This window comes from Manis pentadactyla, chromosome 4, assembly GCF_030020395.1.
Source record: "Manis pentadactyla isolate mManPen7 chromosome 4, mManPen7.hap1, whole genome shotgun sequence".
NCBI classification, from domain to species: Eukaryota; Metazoa; Chordata; class Mammalia; order Pholidota; family Manidae; genus Manis; species Manis pentadactyla.
In genome coordinates this window covers 8,951,901-8,972,564 of record NC_080022.1, presented here as the reverse complement: position 1 = coordinate 8,972,564, position 20,664 = coordinate 8,951,901, and the positions used below count along the sequence as shown (strand labels likewise).

Genomic DNA, 20,664 nt, shown 5'->3' with positions numbered 1-20,664 from the left:
TCCCCTCCACTCCCCCAGCCCCAACCATTCTCTAGCCTCCCCGCCTCTGCCCATGCCCTCTGTTCAGCATGCCCGTTCTTTCCTGCATACATCCACCCAGGGAAATCTTACCCTGCTCAGATGCCACCTGCTCCAGAAGGCCTAAATCCCCCAGGATTCCCAGACAAGAATCCTGGCTTATATCCCCTTGGATATCCCTGATGGCATCTTGCCTTTTAGAAGATCCGTTAGTGGCAGTGCCTTCTGCCCAGGCGCCAAGCTCTTACAAAACAGAGGCTGCATATTCAGCTCTGTCTGACCCATAGGCCATGTCCAGTGCCAGACTCACAGGAGGCACCCCAGAAAAGCTCCCTGAGTAACAGCTGTATGAGCAAGTGGACCAAGAAGGAAGGAAGGAATCTTACCTTTCTTATGCGTCATGATGACACAGTTCACCAGCCCTATAAGTACCAGACAGAAGGCTGTCACACCAGCAATCACTCCTAGAAGAAAAAGAGAAGCTCAAAACAACTACAGAACGCAAATTCCATGTGCCAGGGGCCACGCAGGCAAGTCAGTGACCAAAGATGGCTGGGGCTGTGGCAGGGGACAGGCAAGCCCAGGCCAGAGGCTCCCAAATTCAATGACAAAACAAACCCCAAACCGTGTGCCAAGCAAAGTGTCTCTGAGGCCCACATTCAGCCCAACGGTCACTCATTTGAGACCTCTGGCCTGATGTAGTCCTAACTTCACAAGGGAAGCCCGTGAGGTCACCTGACTCAGCCTTCTGCCTAATGAGTTCATCAGAGGGGTAACCAGGGGACCATCTCCATCTTCAGATAAAATGCTGATCCCGCCCGGGGGTTCCTAGTGACTGCACCAGGTCTGGGGAGAAAACAAGCCTCACTGCCACCTGGCCTCTCAGGACACAGCACAGTGGCCAGCCCACAGCGGGCTCTTAGTAAGACCCTGAGAGAGAAGAGAGGGAGGGAGGGAGGGAGGAGGAATGGGCCCTCCTGTGGCTTACCAATGGGCAGAGAGATGTTGCCTGTGCTGAGTCCTTCAACTGGGGGGCTTGGGCCCACCGGGAGCAGGAAGAAGGTGCTAGGAGTTCTGCTGGGGCCTGGAGTTGGGGCTGTGTGTTGGGAGCTCCCGGCTCCTGGCTGGGACGTGGGGGCTGAGCCTGGGGCCATTCTCACGGTGGGGAGCACAGCTGTGCACACCGCATCCATGCTTGCGTTGCCTGGGATGGACACGGAGAGACAACTGGGGGAGAAGGAGGCTTGGTCAGGGGCAACAGAGGACAGAATGCCTCAGAGTGGCTGGGCTCACCCAGAGCCAGGGCTGGGGGTGAGGGTCCCAGCTGTGGGATATGGGAGGGAGTATGTGTACCATGCCCTCTCTCAGGACCACCCCCTTCCTGTCCCCACCCCACCTCTCCCCAAGCTCTCCAGTTCATCTTGAATTCCAGGGCAAGGCTACTATTCATGTGCTGTCTATCCTGGGACACCGCCACGCCCACCACCGCCAGATAAACCAGGCCTGGCATTGAACAGGACTCAGCAGTGCCTCAACCCAAGGAAGGGGATGGGGACGTTTCCGGCACCAAGGCATGGCTGCTCCATGCTCTAGCCCCCACAGTCACCCAGGGACAGCCCCTCCCTGCTCCTCCAGAACCAAAGGACTCAGCCACTTACATCTGGTGGGGCCTGCAAGTATCTGTGGGCGATGTAGTGTCGGAGAACGTCCCTGCGCCACAGGGAGCACACACGACGTCCGACGTTGCAGTTCCTGCAAGGAACAATTGGAACCCGTTACCAGCTCAAACACTCCATAGAACAGGTGGGCCCTGGCACTGCAGCCCCAGGGGATGTGTGAGGGTCCCACAGCCCTCTGTCTGCCCCTGTACCCCTTAAAACACACACCCGCAGCTGGGCAGAGTCTGTCCTTGAACCTATTCTAGTGACTTCCTGGTCTCCAAGATCACTGGGCTCATCTTCCTATGACATCACCTGATTTTCCAATAGCTTAGGGCTTAATCTGATCCCTCTCTGGATCCCTGGGGCCTCCTCACACCTCACTGATGAGGAGTGCTGGGGGAAAGAATGAATGGGGGCAGGATGGACAGATGGGGAAGTATGACCACCTGGCCTCCACTGATGACATTCCCAGGCTGGGCTGATAGGTTGATACCCATGAAGGAGAGTCCAGGGGGGTCCCCGGGGACTGCCACCCCAGCCCCATACCTGGTTTGGCCACGCCAAAGCCGGGGCGACACTTGCGCAGGGGTGCACACAGCCGGCACCCCTCCTGCCTCCTCAGCATGCAGTACCAGCCCGGCCTGCAGGTGCAGATGCGGTTCTGTTCCCGAGTGCAGGCTTGGGTTTCCACTTGGTCTAGAGGGGCGAGAGGACAGCCCAGGGTCATTCCCGCCTGAGCCAACCCTGCCTACCACCATGTCCTCCCAGACCAGCCCTCTCCCTGGGCCCACTCACTGGAGCTGCAGCGGGAGTCACAGCTCAAGCACTGGAAAGCCCGGTTCCAGAGCTCGGTGTACGTGCTGTCCTCGCAGGGGGCACACTTGGTATCTGAAGTCTTGTTGCAGTAGGACTGTAAATGGTGGCCTGAGAAAGCAAAGGCCAGAGGCCTCAGTGGGGTGGCTCTTCTGCCAGGCCCCGCCCGCTGTTCCTCAGACCCCAGAGTTCTGCCTCCTGGCTGGGAAGGAGCTTTGCTGGGGTCACCCACATCGTGCACGTCCGGCTGCCACTGCGTCTCTGAACCCCCACTGCCCAGAAAATATTTCCCCCTCTGCTCTGTCCAGATGCCTGGAATGCCAGCGTTGGAACTGCCTATTATTAATCAATCACACTTCAATGAGAACTGGTTTGCCAGCTCCCTTCTTTAGTTTGCTGAAATTCTCCACCTGGGGGTATGAAGCAGAGGGGGGAAAAAAGCAGCAGAAGTAGTGTCCCTGGTATCCTATCAAAGACAAGGATTCCTGAAGGCCTGGAGAGAAGGCATGCCAGGGGACAGAAGACCACCACGACCACGACAAGCCCTTAAGGAGCTTCTCTTCTGAGCCCCGAAGTCCTAATCCTGCCATTTTCATGGCTGTGCTAACCTAGGAACTTCTTACAGAGATTCTGACGAGTCAACAGAAGAAAGAAGAGTCACACCCTGGGGTCTCTTAAAAGGGCTGTGGGAGGTGATGGGTATTTCTGTGCCCGCCCACATCTCAGGCTAATGGCGCAGAGCCCTCCAATGGCTGCCTAGCTCCTGCAGAATAATATCTAAACTACTTCCTCGGCTCCTGCTTACTTACTCACTCTGGGCCACACGCTGGCCTCGCTGTTCATCATGGTCACCCAACGGGCTTCCAGCCCAGAGCCTGTCCACCTGCCACTGCTCCTGCCTGGCATGCTGTTCCCTGTGCATCTGTGTCACTCACTCCCTCGCTTCCTGCATGTCTCTGCCCAAGCAGAGAGGCCCTCCCTGACCATCTCATATAAAACAGCGTGTCCTTCTCCCATCTGTCCCCATCTGCCTTATCCTGCCTCACCTTCCTCACAGCACTCACTCCCTGAGAAGACCACACATCTATTTTCTCTGTTGGTTTATTTGTCTGTGCTATTAGAATGCAGATTTTGTCTGCCCCGCTCTCTGTCGTAGTCCCAGCACTCAGTGTCTGACACTTAGTAGGTGCTTGATAAATATTATAGGAATGCATGCATAAATGTATGAATAGGGAGATGGCACCAGGAGTTGGACCAACCTAGCTCTCCCAACTGGAGTTGGGCCTCAGGTCTACCATCTGTGAAATGGGTAAGCATTCAGTGATTCAGTCAAATACATACTTGAGCATCCACTATGTGCCAGGTGCTGTGAGTCAGCAAAGAACAAGCCCACAGTCCCTGTTCCCCAGCCCAGGTGACAAAAGAAGGAGCCAGGCCATGACTGCAGCATTAAAAGACCTGCTGCCAGATCTGGCCGGGCAGTGTGGGCTGCCGTCCTGGAGGACGAGGACATCTAAGCAGAGGTCTGAAGGAAAAGTAGGAGTTTACGAGGGGAAGGGAGCTGAGATGTGCACGAGGAAGAGGGAACCACAGAGGGACCATAGGGCCAGTTCAAGGAACAGAAGGCATTCAGTGAAATCAAGGACCATGACCCTGTCACCCCACCTCCCAGCTCCATACACACACACACACTCCCTCCAAGGCACCAGCCACTAGGGACTTCGCCAGGCCGAAGGTCGGGGCCCCAGCAGCTGCCCTCACCAGGTGGACACAGGCTGCAGCATGCTTGGGCCCCCGTGTCAAAGTAGTCCTGCGGCTGGCATGAGCTTCCGGGTTCCGGGACGTAGAGGGCAAATGCCACCTGGAAGGGGAAGGGAAGGACAGCCATCAGCATGGCCACTGTGGATTCTTCCAGGCCTGTCACCCAGCTCCCCATCCTGTGTCCTGCAGGTGTTTGACCCTCTCCTCACTGGGGCTCTACTGATGTGGGGACTTTTCCCTTTGCAGGGGGTTGGGGCAGAAGGGAGAATCCCTGCCTTCTTTCACCTCCTCCTCTTCCTTCCTCGGTGCAGCACGCTCATGTCTGCAGGTGGAGGCCCTGAGCCAGTGGGCTGGAGGATGGGGCTGGCTCCTAACAGTACACAGGGCAGGTGGAGGCCCTGAGACCGCCCGGAAGGCACTGGCCTCCATCACAGAGGACCCCAGTGCTCAGCAGTGCCAAACGCAGGATAGAGCTCCTTCTCGCCATCAGCTCCTTGTGCTGCAATGGAGTCCCTGCTTGTCCTCTCACTCTGAGTGGCTGCATGTGCACATAGGCACACTCCACAGTGCCTACGGTGCCGAGGACAGAAACGATGGGGACCCTCAGCCTCAAGGCAGAGTTGGGGCTCAGCAGATGAATATTTGTTGATGACAGTGACAAGAGTCACCATTTCCAGAGCACGTATGGGGTGCCAGGCCCTGTTCTGAGGGCTCCGGGGCTCTGGGTGCCAGATGCCCTTGTGCCACACTCAGATCCCTTTCACTGGCGAGGTGCCCACCCACCAGCTGCCATGGATGTTGCCCCTCCACGGTGGGGCCGGCGCTGTGGTAGGGTCGTGCTCCAGGGCCTCCCCACCGGGGCTGCAGGGAGGTGGGCTCCCTTTGGGTCCCCCTTCCCCCTCCACAGCACTGCCTGAGAGCGTGACTGCCAAAGCCCAGGGCAGCTGGGCACGTGGCAGACCCCTGCAGAGGACAAGCAGGCCTGGAGACCAGGCTGCTTTCCCTGCTTGGCCTGACAGGCAGCCCCAGATCCACCCCGGCAGGACACGGCTCAGCGCCAACAGCTAGCAGCTCTCCAGGGGAGTGACCCCAGGGGCTGGGGTTCCTGCAGCTCACCCCCATGCCCTGGCCTGAGCTGCCTCCTCTGCCTAGAACCGCCTTGCGCTTCCTCTGACTGAAATTCCATTTGTCCCTTGCGACAGCAGCCTCCCGCTGAAGGTTTCCCTGCCCACTCCTCACTCTGAATCGCTCAGACCCAGAATCTTAACTTTCCTCCCTCAGGGCCCCTGGCACACAGGACTGTGTGGACTGGGGTTGACTCTCTGATCCTATCCCAGAGCCTGGCATGTAGTAGGTGCTTAGGGGCTCTAATCCAAGCAGTGGTCTTCATAACAATGTCATTTCCTGCAGGGATCCAACTGCAGCACCATGGCTATGAAACCTAAACATGGGTGCCCCCACCACTAATGGCCTGTCCCTGAAGTCCATCCCCCACTCCCACCCGAGGACCAGTCCCAGAGCCAAACCCTGGGAAGTCAGCTCTAATAGGACTGGGAGAGATGCAGGTGGCTGGCAAGGGGAATGGGAGCCATTCTGCATAACACGGAGCCTAGAATGTAACTTTCATTCCTATCTGGACTATCAGCTTGCATACCCACAGCTGCATGCGCATGTACACACACACACACACTCACTCACACCCAATCCCAGTCCCACAGCCCTCCCCATCTGGCCCTGGAAGAGGCTGCCAGACACCTGGACAAAAGGGGAAGCAAGGCCCCTTCTCCAGGCTCCTCAAGGTTGCAGGTGGAGCTCACTGCCCCAGCACCTGGCGGGGGGCCTCTTACTAATGTCCACTCCCACCCCAACAAAAGGGGCAGAGCTCAGGGGGTGTGCCCAGAAAGCTGTACTGTTAAAAACAAAACAAGAAAACCTCCCCAGGGATTCTGATGCTCCACTGCTGAACATTCCTGATCATCTGGCAGCCATTGCCAGAGCAGGCAGGGTGACCTGGGGGGCACACGGAAGAGACCAGGGGTTAAAAGCTTAGGAGCTCCTAAACCAGAGTGTACCTTTGCACACACTTCAACTGCATATTGACTGTAGCAGAGGGCCTATTACCTGCATCACACCCCCACACACAGCCTCCCTAAAAGTAAATGCCCCAAGGGATGGGGCTATGCCTCCCCCTCTCACAGCATGCCCCCAGACGTAGCTGCCTCTTTCCTCAGAAAGCATTCCAGAGGGCAGGGAGGGGCCGCACTTCTTCCTCTTGCAACCCCCTGGTGTGCAGAGTGGCCAGCACAAGTCTCATGGGCCCTGCACACCTGGGCTTTATCCCATGAGTACCCTCAGCAATAACCAGGGGTGCCCCTCATTCATGTGGGGCTCCTAGCAGGAGAGAGAAATCCTCACCCTCCCAGGGCAGCCCCTAGGATGCAGCCCAAGGAGGCTTCCCTGGCCAGAGGAGGATTTCCTGTCAGGGCCAAAGAGCCTGATGGGAAAGGGCCCTGCCTCAGCCAAGTTCAAGCTCCCTCTCCACCCTCAGGCCAACGGTTCCTGAACAAAGGCAGGCAGCCGGACCCCTGGCCCAGGGTCTTTTCCTGTCAGGATCTGGCTATGAATACCCTTTCCTGCACTTCCTCCTGCTGTCTGTGTGACTCCAGCCCTCCAGGCTGACTGCTGGCAGAGGGGGTCAGCCCTCCCTTGAGCAATCTTGAGACCTGTTTATTCTCTTGGACAGAAAGAGAAGAAAACCACAGCCCTGTCATGGCTAAACAATGAGGAACAGAAAGCCCCTCGCAGAGTGGGACGAAAGGTCACTCCCTCCACTGTGGTGCTCCCCGGAGCAGTGCCCAGCCGAACCACAGCCCTGGGAGGCAGGCCTCAGGACACTGCAGGGTCCACTCGGGTTGGGGTCCCAGGAGCTCCCCAGAGCATGGCAAGCAGCCTCCAGGAAGATTCCACTTCCTTTGGCCATTGTCAGGGAGGCTCAGACCCTCACGGCCCCCACCCTCAGGGGAGCTCTCACCGACGTCTTAAAACGGGGAAATAAATTGAATGGTACTCAATTAACTCAGCATGTTTAGCAGACCCAGTTCATTAAAATGATCCCCAGGTGACAATCTGGAAATCATGGATGCACCCACTTAACAGGTGGGCAATCTGTGGCCCAGTGCAGGGAGGAGGAAGCACTGGAGGAGACAGATGAGAAATTGATAGGACACAGCTAGACAGACATATGGATAGACGACAGACAGGCAGGTAGGCTGTGCACAGGAGGCCGTCAGGGCCCCCGGGCCCATGCAGGCCTCAGAGCTGCCCTCCTACCCAGGTCCACAGCCCCGTTTCCTCCTCCGCCCCGGGCTCCCTCCTCCTCGGACAGGAGGAACCAGTGCAGGGGGAGCTGGGAGCTACTGAGCACCCGGTATCCCTGCAGTGACTGTATGTGCTCAGACCACTGCCTGATGGCGTCTCTGCCCACCACTCCGCAAATGCTCAGTAGCGAGGGGACCACGTGCCAAGGCTGCCCAAGAAGAGTGGCACTCCTGCTGCCCCCACCGCGCCTCCCTGGGGGGGCCCACGCTTCCATGATGCCCCCTCCTACCATGTGGCCTCCTCCCTCCAGCAAGTTCTCTGCTTTGGCCCTCAGACCCCCTCTAGGGCAGGTAACAGTGGGATAGTCGGGAGCACCTACGATGTGCCAGGCAGGCTGCAGGTACTTTATGGGGTCCCACTTCCACCCCAAAAATCAGGTGGGTGTGTGCCCATCTTACAGTTCAGGCAGGTCAAGTTGCTTGTCTGAAGTCATCCAGGGAGGAGGGGTGGGGTTGGGGTGTGACTCCTGGGGTGTGACACTAGATCCTTGGTCCCCTCCTCAGGACAGCTCAAGGAGACTAGTTCTCGGATCTGCCTCCACCTTTGACCCTGAGTCACTGCCATGCCGCCAGCCCTCATTCACCCACCTCCAAGCAGAGCAGGGACTGGGGCACTGGCTTACCTGGGCACACATGCTCCCTCTCTCTCACACCAACCCACACACCAACCCTGGGGACCTCTCGGCCTCAAGCCAACGTCCTCTGACCTCAGCTCTGACCTGGTTTCCCAGGTGACCACCCAGAAACCTTAGCATAGCCAGTCTTCTATAGCAGGCAGGGCTGTCGGCCCCTTCCCAGAGCAGCCAGTGTCACTGGGCTCCCTAGAGGGCCCATCCCCAGCCTGGCTGCTCCTCCGCAGACAGGGCAGCAAAGGCTCATAGGCAGAGTCCACGAGCAGAGAGGGCCAGCCCAGCTGATGGGCAGCTCTGCCAAGCGCTAGAAAGATGCGCGGGAGCCCATGAAAAGGAGGATGAGGCCCAGTAGTGGGGGTGGGATTGAGGTACGGCAGCTCAGGGCTGGCAGGAGCCCCAGACATCATCTCAGACAACCTCCCATTTAGTGGCAGAGAAAGTCAGGGGCGGAAATGTTCATTTGCTCATTCATTCACTCATTCAACAAACGGCACCGAGCACCTGCTCTTCTAGGTGCCGGGCATACTGCATCGAACACATCCAAGTCCCTGCCCGGGGAAGCTGAGCTCTAGTGATGCAGACACAGCCAGTAGAAAAGGTGAGGTGGTAGCAGGCACTAGGAGAGGAAAAGCACAGTGGGGCCAGGAGCCGCAGGGCAGTGTGCATCCCAGGCACAGCTGGGGCCAGCGCAGCTAGGCCTGAGGGGAGGAGGGCAAGGGCGAGGGGCTAGGAGACGAAATCGGGGGCGCACCTTCTGAAAGCTGGCTTGGAGCCGGGCACCGTGCAGCAGCTTATACACACGCCTTCTCTCCAATCCCTCATCCCAGCACTGTGAGGTCAATACTGTTGTTATCCCCAGTCACAGATAAGAACACTGAGCCCCTCCGAGAGGCTTCGCCTCTAGCCGTTTCTTCCCTGGCAGCAAGCTGACACCTGTATCTCCCCCGCCCCAGGAAGACTGGATTTCAACCCCCGGCCCACCCCAACGGCCCTCCCTCCCCGACTCAGACCCCCTCTGCAATGGGTAATGGCTTCTCTGGGCTTCAGTTTCCTTGTCTGTAAAATGGCAGTGTGGTCCTGCTTGATGCTCTAAGCCCTTTTCAGCTCTGGCTTCTTAAAGATGGGTGTCAAAAAGCTCAGTCCCTCCCAAGGCCTCAAAACCATTAGGTGGGTGGGTGGCCCACCCACAGGACAGGTGGAAAAACTGAATGAGCTGGGAGATGGGGGCTGAGGTGTCAGGCAAGGTGGGTACAGGGCTGGGCTTCCATGCCCCAGCCTCTGCCGCTCGCCCCCTACAGGGTGAGGGCAGCCTGAGCAGGTGGCCTCTGGGAGGAAATGGTCCAGAGACACCTGCCCTCCCAGGTACACAGACACCTGGCATCATAGGAGAAGCATTAGATTTAGGTCAGAGAGTCTGGGCAGACATACTGGTCCTGGGGGACTTGGAGGTGTCGTTTACTCTCTCTGAGCCTCAACACTGTCTCCTGTAAAATGGTGATAATGCCTTGCCCTGGCTTCTCCTGGGGATGGAGGAGCAAAGGCCGGGGGTCTTAACTTGGGTCCGTTGTCTTCTCCTAGACTCCCAGGGGATGGGGTGGTGCGGAGGTCTAAGGGTCTGCAAAGGCCCTGAGTCATAGACTTGTGTCAGACGGAAGATTAGAACTGGGCTCTCTCTGCCTTGCTTCCAGCTAAGAAGAGGCAAGGCCAGGATAAGGCCTGGGCAGCAAGTTGCCTGGTTCTGGTGAGGTGCCAGATGGCCACATGGGCCTTGCAGATGAGAGGGCTTCCTTCCCACCTAGAGGGCAAGTGAGTGACCTCCTGAGACCCTGAGAGTTATGAAGTTACCTACAGGCTGGCCCCAGGCCCATTCTTTGAGAAGCCTAGATCAGGAGACCATGGCAAGCCAGCTGCCGGGACAGGGGCCTCACGGGGGCAGAGGAAGGGGGAGATTTCCCACAGGCCAGATGTGGCCTTGTGTTGTCCTAAAGCCTAAAGGGATCTCACTCAAGAGGAACACCTGGAGGGATGATAGGATCCCAAAATAAAGAGTCTGTGTGGCCAAAATAGAGTAGCTAAAACCCAGGGGTCGGGGGTCCGTTATGTGGCCAGAAGACGCAGTGTCCAGGTTAAGGGACAGTGATGTAGCTGTGAATCCCTGAAAGACAGGGAGCCCTGGAGGCCTCCCAGGGGCAAAGCTAAGCAGGACAAGACGTACCTGGCGAGTCAGGCACGGCTTCTGCCCTCTGCTCCCTCCCTTCCCAAGTCCTCCCCACTCTCACCCTGGACAATCAGAAACCACAGCCAGCAGCCAGGGCTGGAGGAAAGTGACTAGTTCAAGATGGGCACTTCACAGGGGCCATTACTGGTGAGGCGGGGAGGCGCTCTCTCGGATCCTGGAGGCTGAGTCAGCTGGCTCTCGGGGAATTGGGCAACCCTACACCAGCTGACTTCCTGCCTTTCCAGCTCCGGGCCCCCAAAACCTGCGTGTACCCCAAGGTGGGGGCCCTCAGTCCCTTCTCCTATTTATAAATAGACAATGAGAGAGAGGAAGGCCAAGAAGGACAGACCCAGGGAAGGAGGAAGGAGCAGCTATCCTGAAAGACAGTGCGTGTCATCTGCAAGCACAGAACTGTGGACGGAGCCTCCCCTCTTCCTATCACCATTAGCACAGCATCTCTGGGGTCTTCGAAGCTTTTTAAATTTTCTGGAGACCCCCTGTTAGATGCCAGAACCTTTGAGAAGGGGTCACAGTGGGCAGGGTGAGAGAAGGAAGGAAACACGGTCAGAAGGCCACGGAGAAGCTTCAGGCTTTCGAGAGTAGCACGTGCCTCTCAAACCTACCCTTTTCAGAGCCAGCAAGACTGATAGAGACTGTTCAGACCCAGGAGAAGCACCTACTGTGTGCAGACACGGTACTGGGAATGTCTACATGCATGCTCTCATTTACCGCTGCACCAACGCAACAATGTCAACATTATCCCATTTTAGGGATGCAGAAACAGAGGCTCCCAGAGCTTCGAGGCCAAGTCCAAGGCCATGTAGCCAGCAAACAGCAGATAGGAGGGAGTCATGGCTACATCTGCCTCTGGTCCTTGACAGTTTTATACCCTGTGAACTCATCCTGCCCCCTCATTTTACAGACAAGGGGCTCTGAGAGCAGGTGACTCCTCCAAGAACACCCAGTGAACAAGGTGTGGGTGGGTTCAGTGACTCCCTCAGGCCAAACGGTCTCCAGGGTCCTGGGGGCAGACACTGCAGCTGTGCGGAGGGGCAGAGGTGGCACCCAAGGACCCCTACCCAGGGGGAGACCGTCTTCAAGCAATAGAGAAACCGCAGTATTTGCATGGCAGGTCCCTGGGGCCCTGGGGTGTGATGGGAGGCAGCAGAGCCATTTGGGCTTCAATTCTGGGGGTGTTTGTGGGAGCCCCTGGACTGCGGGGTGCAGCCACATCGGGCCAGGCCAACACAGTGACGACACTGGGCCGTCTGCCGTCATGGAGACCAGCAGCATCTGGGTCAGGAAGGACCGACCACATCACAGGCTGCAGCCCAGGGGTGACACGTCCCACTCCTGGCCCGCGGCCTGTGATGTCGCTTTAGAAGTGAGCTGGGGGCAGACAGGAAGCCCGGGCTGGTATCCGGTTCTTGGGGCCAGGCTTTGTGCTGAGCACCAGGGCACAAAGATACCAGGGTGTGGCCCCTGCCCCAAAGGAGCCCTCAGTCTGGTCGCAGAGAACTCCCCAACCCTTTCCATTCTCCCCCACACAGTGAGCCTGTTGCTGTCGTCTCCTCAGTCTCCCAAGCACCAGCCTCCCCACACGCGGCACCTCACCAGCCTCTTTGCTCTTGGTCCCCAGGCTTTCCAGACAGACGCCAAGCCACCTTCCAGACATCTCTGTCTGGCCCTGCTTAAGAGCTTACGTTGCCTCCTCTGCTCAGGCCTGAGCTCAGTGTCCCCTCACTGGGGCCCGGGCACCACTGCCTGCCCTCCCAGCGTCTGCCACCCCATCTTCACCGGACCCTGCAGGGTCTCCTGTCACCACCTCTCACAGCTAGCAGCACCTGCTCCCCTCCCTCCTCCCCACCTTTACCCCTGCTGTTGCTCTGTCCAGATAGTCCCCACCCACCCCCACCCCCAGCCCCGAACAGGGCCAACTCTTCAGCTTCTTTCTAGAGTCCTCTCCACTGCGCCATCTCATGGAAACCTCTGAACCCCCGGAGGGGGGTGGGGCACAGATCCCTCCGGAGGGCCCCAGTGACAATCTGGGTACATCTCTCTATTTCCCCAACCACTTTTTGGTTAATTACTTGTTTCCCTGTGCCTCCCCTTCAGGGGCAGGACCCATGCCCCCCACTCAGCACACTCTAGTGGGGGCTTTGAGTCAGACACCTGGGTTTTAATCCCAATTCTGCCATTCACCAGCCTCGGCTTTGTCATCTATAAAATGGGGACAAAACAGTGCCCACCTCCCAGGGCTGTTATGATTCACTGAGTCAGAGGGTATAAAGTGCTTGGCGCTGTGCCGGGCAGGCAGTAAGAGCTGAGCGTTATTTGTTGGGTTTTTATTACTCATCCCTCGATGCACAGCCCAGTGCACAGCCCACAGCAGGTGCCTAATAGGTGCTGAATTAAGAGAAGCAAAGTTTTCATTTCCAATTAGTTGAAATGAGCGAAGCCATGGGGGTGGAGGGGGTGATGGCTGAGGAGGACGGGGAGTTGGGGCAGGAGTGTTATGCCGTGAGCTGGAGGAGGGGGCTTAACATTGCTGGGAGGACAGAGAGCAGGATTTGGGGCTTGTGACCAGAGGAGCAGGAGACTGGAGCAGCAGGTGACAGGCTCGCCAGGGACAAGGTGAACCTGGGACCTCTGTGAATGGCAGAAGCTAGCCTGTGGGTCAGCAGGAGGACAGGCAGGCACGGGTGCCCAGGATGTTGGCCAGAGCCCCACTAACTAAGGCAAAGTGCTAGGAGCCCGTCCCTGGAGAGTCGCTCTCAAGTCCAGACCTGGGACTTCCACACGAGGGCCATGTGGAGGTCAGAGCTGCACTCCACCCCCTGCCCAAAGCCACCAGCCCCTCAACACTCTCCAGTCTACGCTTGGACTCTGGACTGGGACCAAAGGATTCTAAAGCTGGGGTGGCCGAGGTCCTTCCTGCTCTCGGTTTCCAGCTGAGGCAGCTGAGATTCAGAGAGCAGAAGGAAACTGGCCAAGCCTTTCTTGAGCTGGGGGCCGAGCCAGAACTGGGCTTTGGACCACCCCGACCCCGCCTCCTAGCCCCACGCTCCAGTTGCTTCCACATCCTCCGGCATCTCTCTTGATCTCTCTTGGTGTTTGGGAAGCCCTCCTCCAGATAGCCAGGAAGATGTCCCATATACAGCCCACCTGTGCCAAGATCTGCCCCTTCCCGCTCTGTTCTCCCCCTCAGGCCCACTCAATTCCCTGAACCCGTGGCCACAGCAGCCAGAGCGCTGCAGGGCCAAGCTCAGATTGAAACGATGGGTGGGCGACTGTCTGGATGGCAGAGGAAAACAAACAAAACCCCCTGGGGATTTCTGCCCTGTCTCCGGTCAGACCGTCTGGGTCAACCCAGGGCCCCTGCTCCAAAGCCAGGGACAGAGCAGGGGCTTGCTGGCCTCACCTGCACTGCCAGTTTCTTCACTTGTGCCTCTTAGTGTCTGCTACAAAAGTGGGAAGGCATTGGCTGCCTGGGGTCTGGGAAGTGGGCTTTCCCAGACATTCAACAGCAGGCATGCATGAGCTGGCTAACAAGCCTGCTTGTTCTAGTAACAGAATCAACAATCTGGTGATCTTACCCCTCTCAGGTGGCACCTGAGATGTAGCTGTCCCAACCCCTCCTCCTTTGCAAAGAAGACACAGGCCCAGAGAGGTGGGGTGGCATATCACAGGCAGCGGGACAGCAGGGCAGAGAGGAGACCAGAGCTGGAGTTTGGGGTCTCATCACTGTCCCCTTGCTTAGCTCCCCCCAGCATTGCTCACACTTGGGACAGAAGGAAATCTATTCTTTTAAACCCCAGTCGGTAAACAGACACTTCCTCTTCCAAGGCGCACAGCTTGAGAACCCCAAACCACAGTGATGTCATCACCATCTGTGACCTCACGATGTGCCATGGTGGAAAATGACAGTGGGTCCCAGAGGGGTGGGCCCTGAGCTTCCAAGTCCCAGCCCCGCAGTCAATGGCCCAGTCAACAGATCAGCAGAGGAGGACAAACCCCTAAATCCCTTGGGGTGGGAAGGAGGCCTGCAGGACTCAGAACCAGGGTTGAGGAGGGCTGTGTGCCCATCACAGGTGACAAAGGGCTTCTTCAAGGAAACCGTCAGTCCCCACTCGGGGCTTCCTTGGACCTGTGGGTTCCCAAACAGCAGGCAATGCCATGGGTGCCCACAGCATGGACTTTCCCACAGTGTACAGTCCCAAAGGGTCTGGCTCCTGAAATTTAGAAGGTGCTATCTAGGTACTAAGGAACAGGGAGGCAGGTAACCCAGGAACCCTGTTCTGCCTGAGGGTTCTGCATCTTGTCTTGGATGCAAGCTGACAGGCAGCCAGGAATTCTTGATGCCACAGGGGCCTGAGTCATCCAGCCAAAGCAAATGGAATTGAGGTCAGCAACAAGAGAGGCTAGGAAGCAAAGACAGTAACAGCTGTGAGTCTGGGCTCTCCTTTCTGGGCAAACTTTGAGACTCCCTCACCCCCAGTCTGTGGCCTTATCGAACACCTGCGAAGCTGACACTTCCCCAACATTCCAAGAGAGTGTTAGGATCAGTGCTTGTTAGGTTTTTTAGATAGGGATGCTTAGGCCCAGAGAGGTTAAGTAAACTGAACAAGGTCACACAGCAAGCCAGTGACAGTGCTCAGATGGGAACTCTGGTCCCTTGGCACCTAGGCTAGTGCTCTTCCCTGGAAACCCTGCTGTATTGGAAGTCAGCTGGAGGCTGAGGAATGGACAGCATGACCTCAGAAGAGCCTCCACAGGGTTTCCCATTCTCAGATGGGGCTTCTGTTTACTTCTGAAATAAACTGACACTCCAGGATCACAGAGGTTAGAGAAGGGAGAGACCTTACAGACAGCCTGGAATCGGCCCATGCCCATCTTACAGAGGGGAAAGCTGAAGCCATCTGCATCTCCTTCACAGAGATGTCACGAGATGCCTCTATGCCAAATGCACCCCTCGCTCACCCTCAAATGACATATAGCACCTGCCATTCACTCAAAGGAGTGGAAGGGGTCAGGAAGTAATTTCCTGACCCTGAAGCCTTTGCCACATGTCAGGGCCCTAAGGCCAGGCAATTGGACAGGTGGTGTGAGAGGCCCAGCCAGGGGGCAGGGGGGCAGGAGGGAAGTTATAGTCAGCGATGTTGGGCAGGAGCTCTGGGCACCATGCCTCGAGGCCCTGCAGCTCAGAGGCAGAGAATCCGACTCTGCAGTGGTCAGCGCCAGCACTTCCTTGAGACCAGTCAGGTCAGGCTCTGCAGAGCCACGATCACACCAAGACCCACCAGTGAGCTGCACAGCTTACGAAGCACTTTTAATCCTGACAACCAGCCAGTGAGGTGGGATCATTCCCACTTTACAGATGGGAACACAGAGGCTCCCAGAGAAGCAAAGACTCGCCAAGGTCACGCCTCCCATAAACAGCAAAGTAAGGACTTGAGCCAAGTTCAGTCTGATCTGAGGCCTGGGCCCTTCCCCTAACTCATCCATCCTACTTCCCTGGGCCTGGCAGGAACCCAGCAGCTCCACTTCATTCCCGTTCCCCCCATGGCACCCCCTCCCCACCCAAACCCCCAGCTTCCCTCCCTGCCTGCTTCAGGGAAAGTCACAGGCCTACTAGGGCCCTGAGTCACTGCCAGAGGGTGGCCCTGTCACAAGCCAGGGGGTGGACGTGGGGGGTGAGCACTATGGAAAGAGTAGCCCCTAGCCTGGGCAGACCCAATACAGCAGGGAAGGGAGCCCAGAGAAATCCCGGAGACAGGGAGCCAAGCGGAACCAGTCCTGTCCCCACTGGCTTTTTAAACTCTTCCGTCTCATTCATAAAACAGGGTGATGATAAAGATCAGATGAATATTTCTGGACATTTGTTTAATATTCTTTATCACCTACTACATGCCAGGCATTATTCTAAACTAGTGGTTCTCAAGCCAGGGCAATTTCTCCCCAGGGGACATTTAGTAGTATCTGGAGACATTTTTACTTGTCACAGCTGAAGGGGGGTGTTACTGGCAGCTAATGGGTAGACACCAGGGATGCTGCTAAACATCTTATGACATGCAAGGTAATCCCCACAGCTGCATGGCCTGAATGCCAAAAGTGCTGAGAATGACAAATCCTATCCTAGGCTATGAGTCTGTAGCAGTGAACAAGTCCCTGTCCTCATCATGCTTAATTCTAGTAGGAAAACACAATAAAAGTGAAAAAATATATAATAGATCATGAGTGTTATATAGGAAAATGGAGCAGGTCAGGAAATGAGAGCACCCGGTGAGGAGTTTTATAGACAAGATGGTCAAAGAAGGTCTCTCTTAGACAATTCATTTGAGCAGAAGGAAGTGAGGAAATGAAATCAGGGGATATGAGCAGGAGAAACATTCAAGTTGAAAAGGAGAGCAAGTGCAAAGGCCCTGAGGCAGATGTGTGTGCAGCATGTTTAAGGAACAGAAAAGCAGCCAGCGTGGCATAAAACTGAGAATTAAGTTGATGTATAGATTTGAATGTAACATAGACACACACATTATGGCTGGGACCAAAACTCTTCCCCTCCACAACCACACCCCCACCCCAATCTTCCTGGTTACTCCTGGAGGAAGCAATGGATGGTCAGTGCCTGGGAGGCATGACACTCCAGGAGCCACTGAGCTAGGCCCCAGGATGACGGTGAGGGCCACTCCCCAACACAAGGATGCCAGGCAGGTTCTTAGCCTTATCTGTTCCAACACCTTTCAAATCCCCTCGGACCCATGGGAAGAGCAAGGCCGGGAGCGCTTTCCACACCCACAGAAGGGAAAACAGAGGCTCACTAACTTGGCCCAGGTCATGAGGGAGGTTAGGGCAAGAGCCCAAGTCTAAGACCATTGGCAATGTGGCTCCTGGAGGACTGGAGTTGGGCTGTGGTCATCTCAGGGCCCCCAGAGCCCAGACTTGGGTGGGCCTGGAGCAGGTGTCCATGAATGTTTGGGAATGAATGAATGAATGGCACGGCATCCAGGTTCCTGGCCACCTGCCCTCTGAAGGAATACCTGACCACCAGGCAATATCCTCAGTAAGCACACAGGTCCCCCCTGGGATGTCAGGCAGGGAACAAAGGGACATCCCAGGATAGCAGGTGCCTTGGATCATCTATCTCCACCACAACCTGGGAGCCCCAGACCTCTTCCCTAACTAGAGTTGGCCCCATTTATTTGATGAATGAGCAAATGACCAGATGAATGAATGATGCATTCCACACCAGCCAGCACATACAGCTTTTAAAGGCAAAAGCCCTGTTGGCAAACTGAGTTGGCTGCACCTGCAACCACTTCGGGTCTCCCTGGGCACTTTCTGCAACTTGATCTAGTCACATCCAATATTGTTGAGTGTCTGCTGTGTGCAGGGGACCTGGCTGGGGACAGGAAGGGGCCACAGGCACAGGGAGGGTATAGTGGAAAGAGCTCTGGAGTCAGGCAGACCTGTGTTTGCATCCCACCCCATGCCTACCTCCTAGCTCTGTAACCCTGGGAAATGTCACAGCCTCTCTGAGCCTCACATTCTATATGTCTACATACAAATAGCATGGTCTACTTTTTAGGTTTCAGTGAGATTCTGTAGTAAAGTCCTAGCACAATGCCGGGCACTTAGTAGGTGTGCAAAAAAACAGGAGCCATTGTGATGCTAATAATGAGAAGGAAGAGGAGAACCCCACAGTCCCTGCCCTCAAGGCACTTTCCATCTGTTAAGGAGGATAAAACACATCTAGATTAAAAGGTGGAATGTAGTCTATCTTGGAGAGGGATGAAGAGCTCTGGGAGTTCAAAGAGCAAATCAGATTCAACTGGGAGAATAAGGAAAGGCTTTCCTGGAGGAGGCAGCACGTGTATAAGTCCCTGAAGGATGGGGCCAAGGAGAGGGGACAGTATGATGATCATGTTTCACAGATGTGGGGTACAGGAGCAGAGAGGTAGCAGCAAGAACCCAGATTTCTCACTCACTCCAGCCGGAGACACTTGGGGGAGTCTCTGCCTCTGCTACTGGAAGCTATGGGAGGTTTTCCAGGCCTGGAGAGAGGCACTGCGACTTGAGGAAGTCCTCCCCAGTGATGCTATACAGAAGGATCAGTGGGAGAGTGGGCCAGGGGCCAGGAGACCAGCTAGAAGGCTGTGGAGATAGTCCCAGAAGGAGGGGCCTTGAGCTGACACAGGAGCTGGTCGGTAAGGGATGGAAGTGAGAGCTGGGGGGGGAACCCCTCAAACAACAGGACTCAGGCATAGCATCCTGCAGAGAAGCCCTATTGCTCCTCTCCCTGGGGCTCACTGCCCAGGATACCCCTCAATGAGTCGGTAGCATTACCTGAAGTCAGGCTGGGGACCTACACACTAGGGGACTCTCCTAACCCAAAGGCCACCCAGAACCTCCTGTTTCCAGGACAACCTTTGCGGCAGTCCCCCAGGACCTACCGTGGCACCCGCCATGAGTGAGTCAAGTCTGGTCTGACAGCCTCCATCCTCTGCCCTCAAGAACTGAACTCTAAAGATGCCTTTAGCGGTGGCCAGTGAGTCACGTCACATTACCACGTGAGCCAGTGTCCCTTCCCACCATCCCCCACCACCCCCTGTCAAGATATCCAGACAAGTCAGCGTACCGTGTGTCCACCAGGGTAAGTTCATAAGGAAGAGATGAAGGCGTACCTCCTCCCCAGCCAAGGCGGGAAAGATGCCCCCTTTGAAGGAGAAGACACCCCCCATGCTCTGCCATGAAATACAAGGAGTTCTCAGAGCCTCAGTCTTCTTCCCGGTAAACGGGGTCACCCTACCTTAACAGACCGTGGAGACAGCCAAAAAAGCCCAAGGACCAGTCATCCCCTTTGCAGACTGCACCGTGCTGCGGTGGTGAGGGCAGAGGACCTCAGAGACCACATCTGCCCAGAAGGCCTCCCTCACCCACTCTGTCCCCAGAGCTCAGGCCCTTCGGGGAAGTAGACCCAGGGGAACCGGGGGACACCATCTCCTCACATTACCCCAGAGCCCACAGAGAAGAGGCTTCGAAAGGGCCACTGGACACACGAGGGGTCCTGGGGAAGGGGTCTGGTCAAAGGGCCGTAGAGACGACCCCCAGTCCACGCTTCCGGCACGCCTGGCCCTGCCCTTTCAGACGCGCAGCCCTAGGATTCTCAGAAAGAGGAAAACCATAGCCCAGAGGAGGAGGTAGTCTTCTGAGGAGGGTGCCTGGCATCAGCAGTGGGGGCAGCGCCCCAGTACACGCACCGCCACCAACCCCCGCGGGAGGGCAGGATTGGTCGCCTCAGTCGCAGGGGTAACGGAGCTGGGGTCCAGGGTCTACCTGGGATCTGCCCAGGGCCCGCCGGCCGTCCCCAAGCCCCTGGCCGGCGCTGGCGGACGGACCGGAGTGCTCGCTCCCCGGAGCCGCGGGGGCCAGATCGTGCACCGGGTGCACCCGTGCCAAACCCGGGGTCCCCAGCGTCGCGCGTCCGACCCGGGGACTGGGGGCCGCCTCGGTCGCCTCGAGCCCCGAACCCCTGTCGCGGCGCAGAGGGAGAGCGCGGACGGCGCACGTCGCGGGAAGGGTGCGCGCCAGCCCGGTAGGCTGGGGGCCGGGCGTCCCCGCGGGGCCACGCGAGTCACCCACCTGGGCGGGCACGGTACACAGCCCCACGGCCAGCGCTGCCCAGAGGGCGGCGGGCGCCATGGGGGAGAGCGCGGCCGCGCGCGGGCGGGGTCCGGCGTCCCTGGCGGTCGCGCCCTCGAGCCTCGCCCCGGGGCTCCGCCGCGCTCGAGCGCCACGGACTGAAAGCGAAAGCCGGCGCCCGCGGCTGCAGGAGGGAGGCAGGCGGCGGGGCGGGGCGGGGCGGGGCCGACCCTCGACCACTCCCCCCGCCCACGCCCCTCGCCCCGCAAGCTGCCCTACACCCTGACCCCGGCTCGGAGCCCGGCCCCAGCTGTGCCAACCCAGCGCTGGGCCGATACCCCCAACACCAGCCACTCCCAGCCCTCGGTGACCCCTCCTCAACCTCCTGACGCCCCCATCCCTTCGTGTCATCCCCCCCAGTGAGGAGGCTGGAGACCCGCACTGCGGACAGGGTCCCGCTACATTTGTGGCTACCCCGAGACCGTGCCTCTAGACCTGCCCTACGTCTACCTACCCCAACCATCTCCGGCAGGCACCCCCCTCCC

At 57.5% G+C, this 20,664-nt stretch overlaps 1 protein-coding gene across 1 annotated transcript in view; it reads right to left on the bottom strand.

Moving 5' to 3' along the window:
• TNFRSF1B (TNF receptor superfamily member 1B) overlaps positions 1-20,291 on the bottom strand; it is a 32,421-nt gene extending 12,130 nt beyond the window's left edge. Inside the window, exons 1-7 of the mRNA XM_036925129.2 lie at positions 20,120-20,291; positions 4,254-4,353; positions 2,475-2,603; positions 2,226-2,375; positions 1,677-1,770; positions 1,007-1,245; positions 405-482 (exon numbers count right to left, since the gene is read on the bottom strand). Of these exons, the coding sequence (XP_036781024.2) occupies positions 405-482; positions 1,007-1,245; positions 1,677-1,770; positions 2,226-2,375; positions 2,475-2,603; positions 4,254-4,353; positions 20,120-20,179 (850 nt within the window). The 5' untranslated portion in view covers positions 20,180-20,291. The remainder of the gene's footprint in view (positions 1-404; positions 483-1,006; positions 1,246-1,676; positions 1,771-2,225; positions 2,376-2,474; positions 2,604-4,253; positions 4,354-20,119) is intronic.
• Positions 20,292-20,664: the final 373 nt, after the last annotated feature.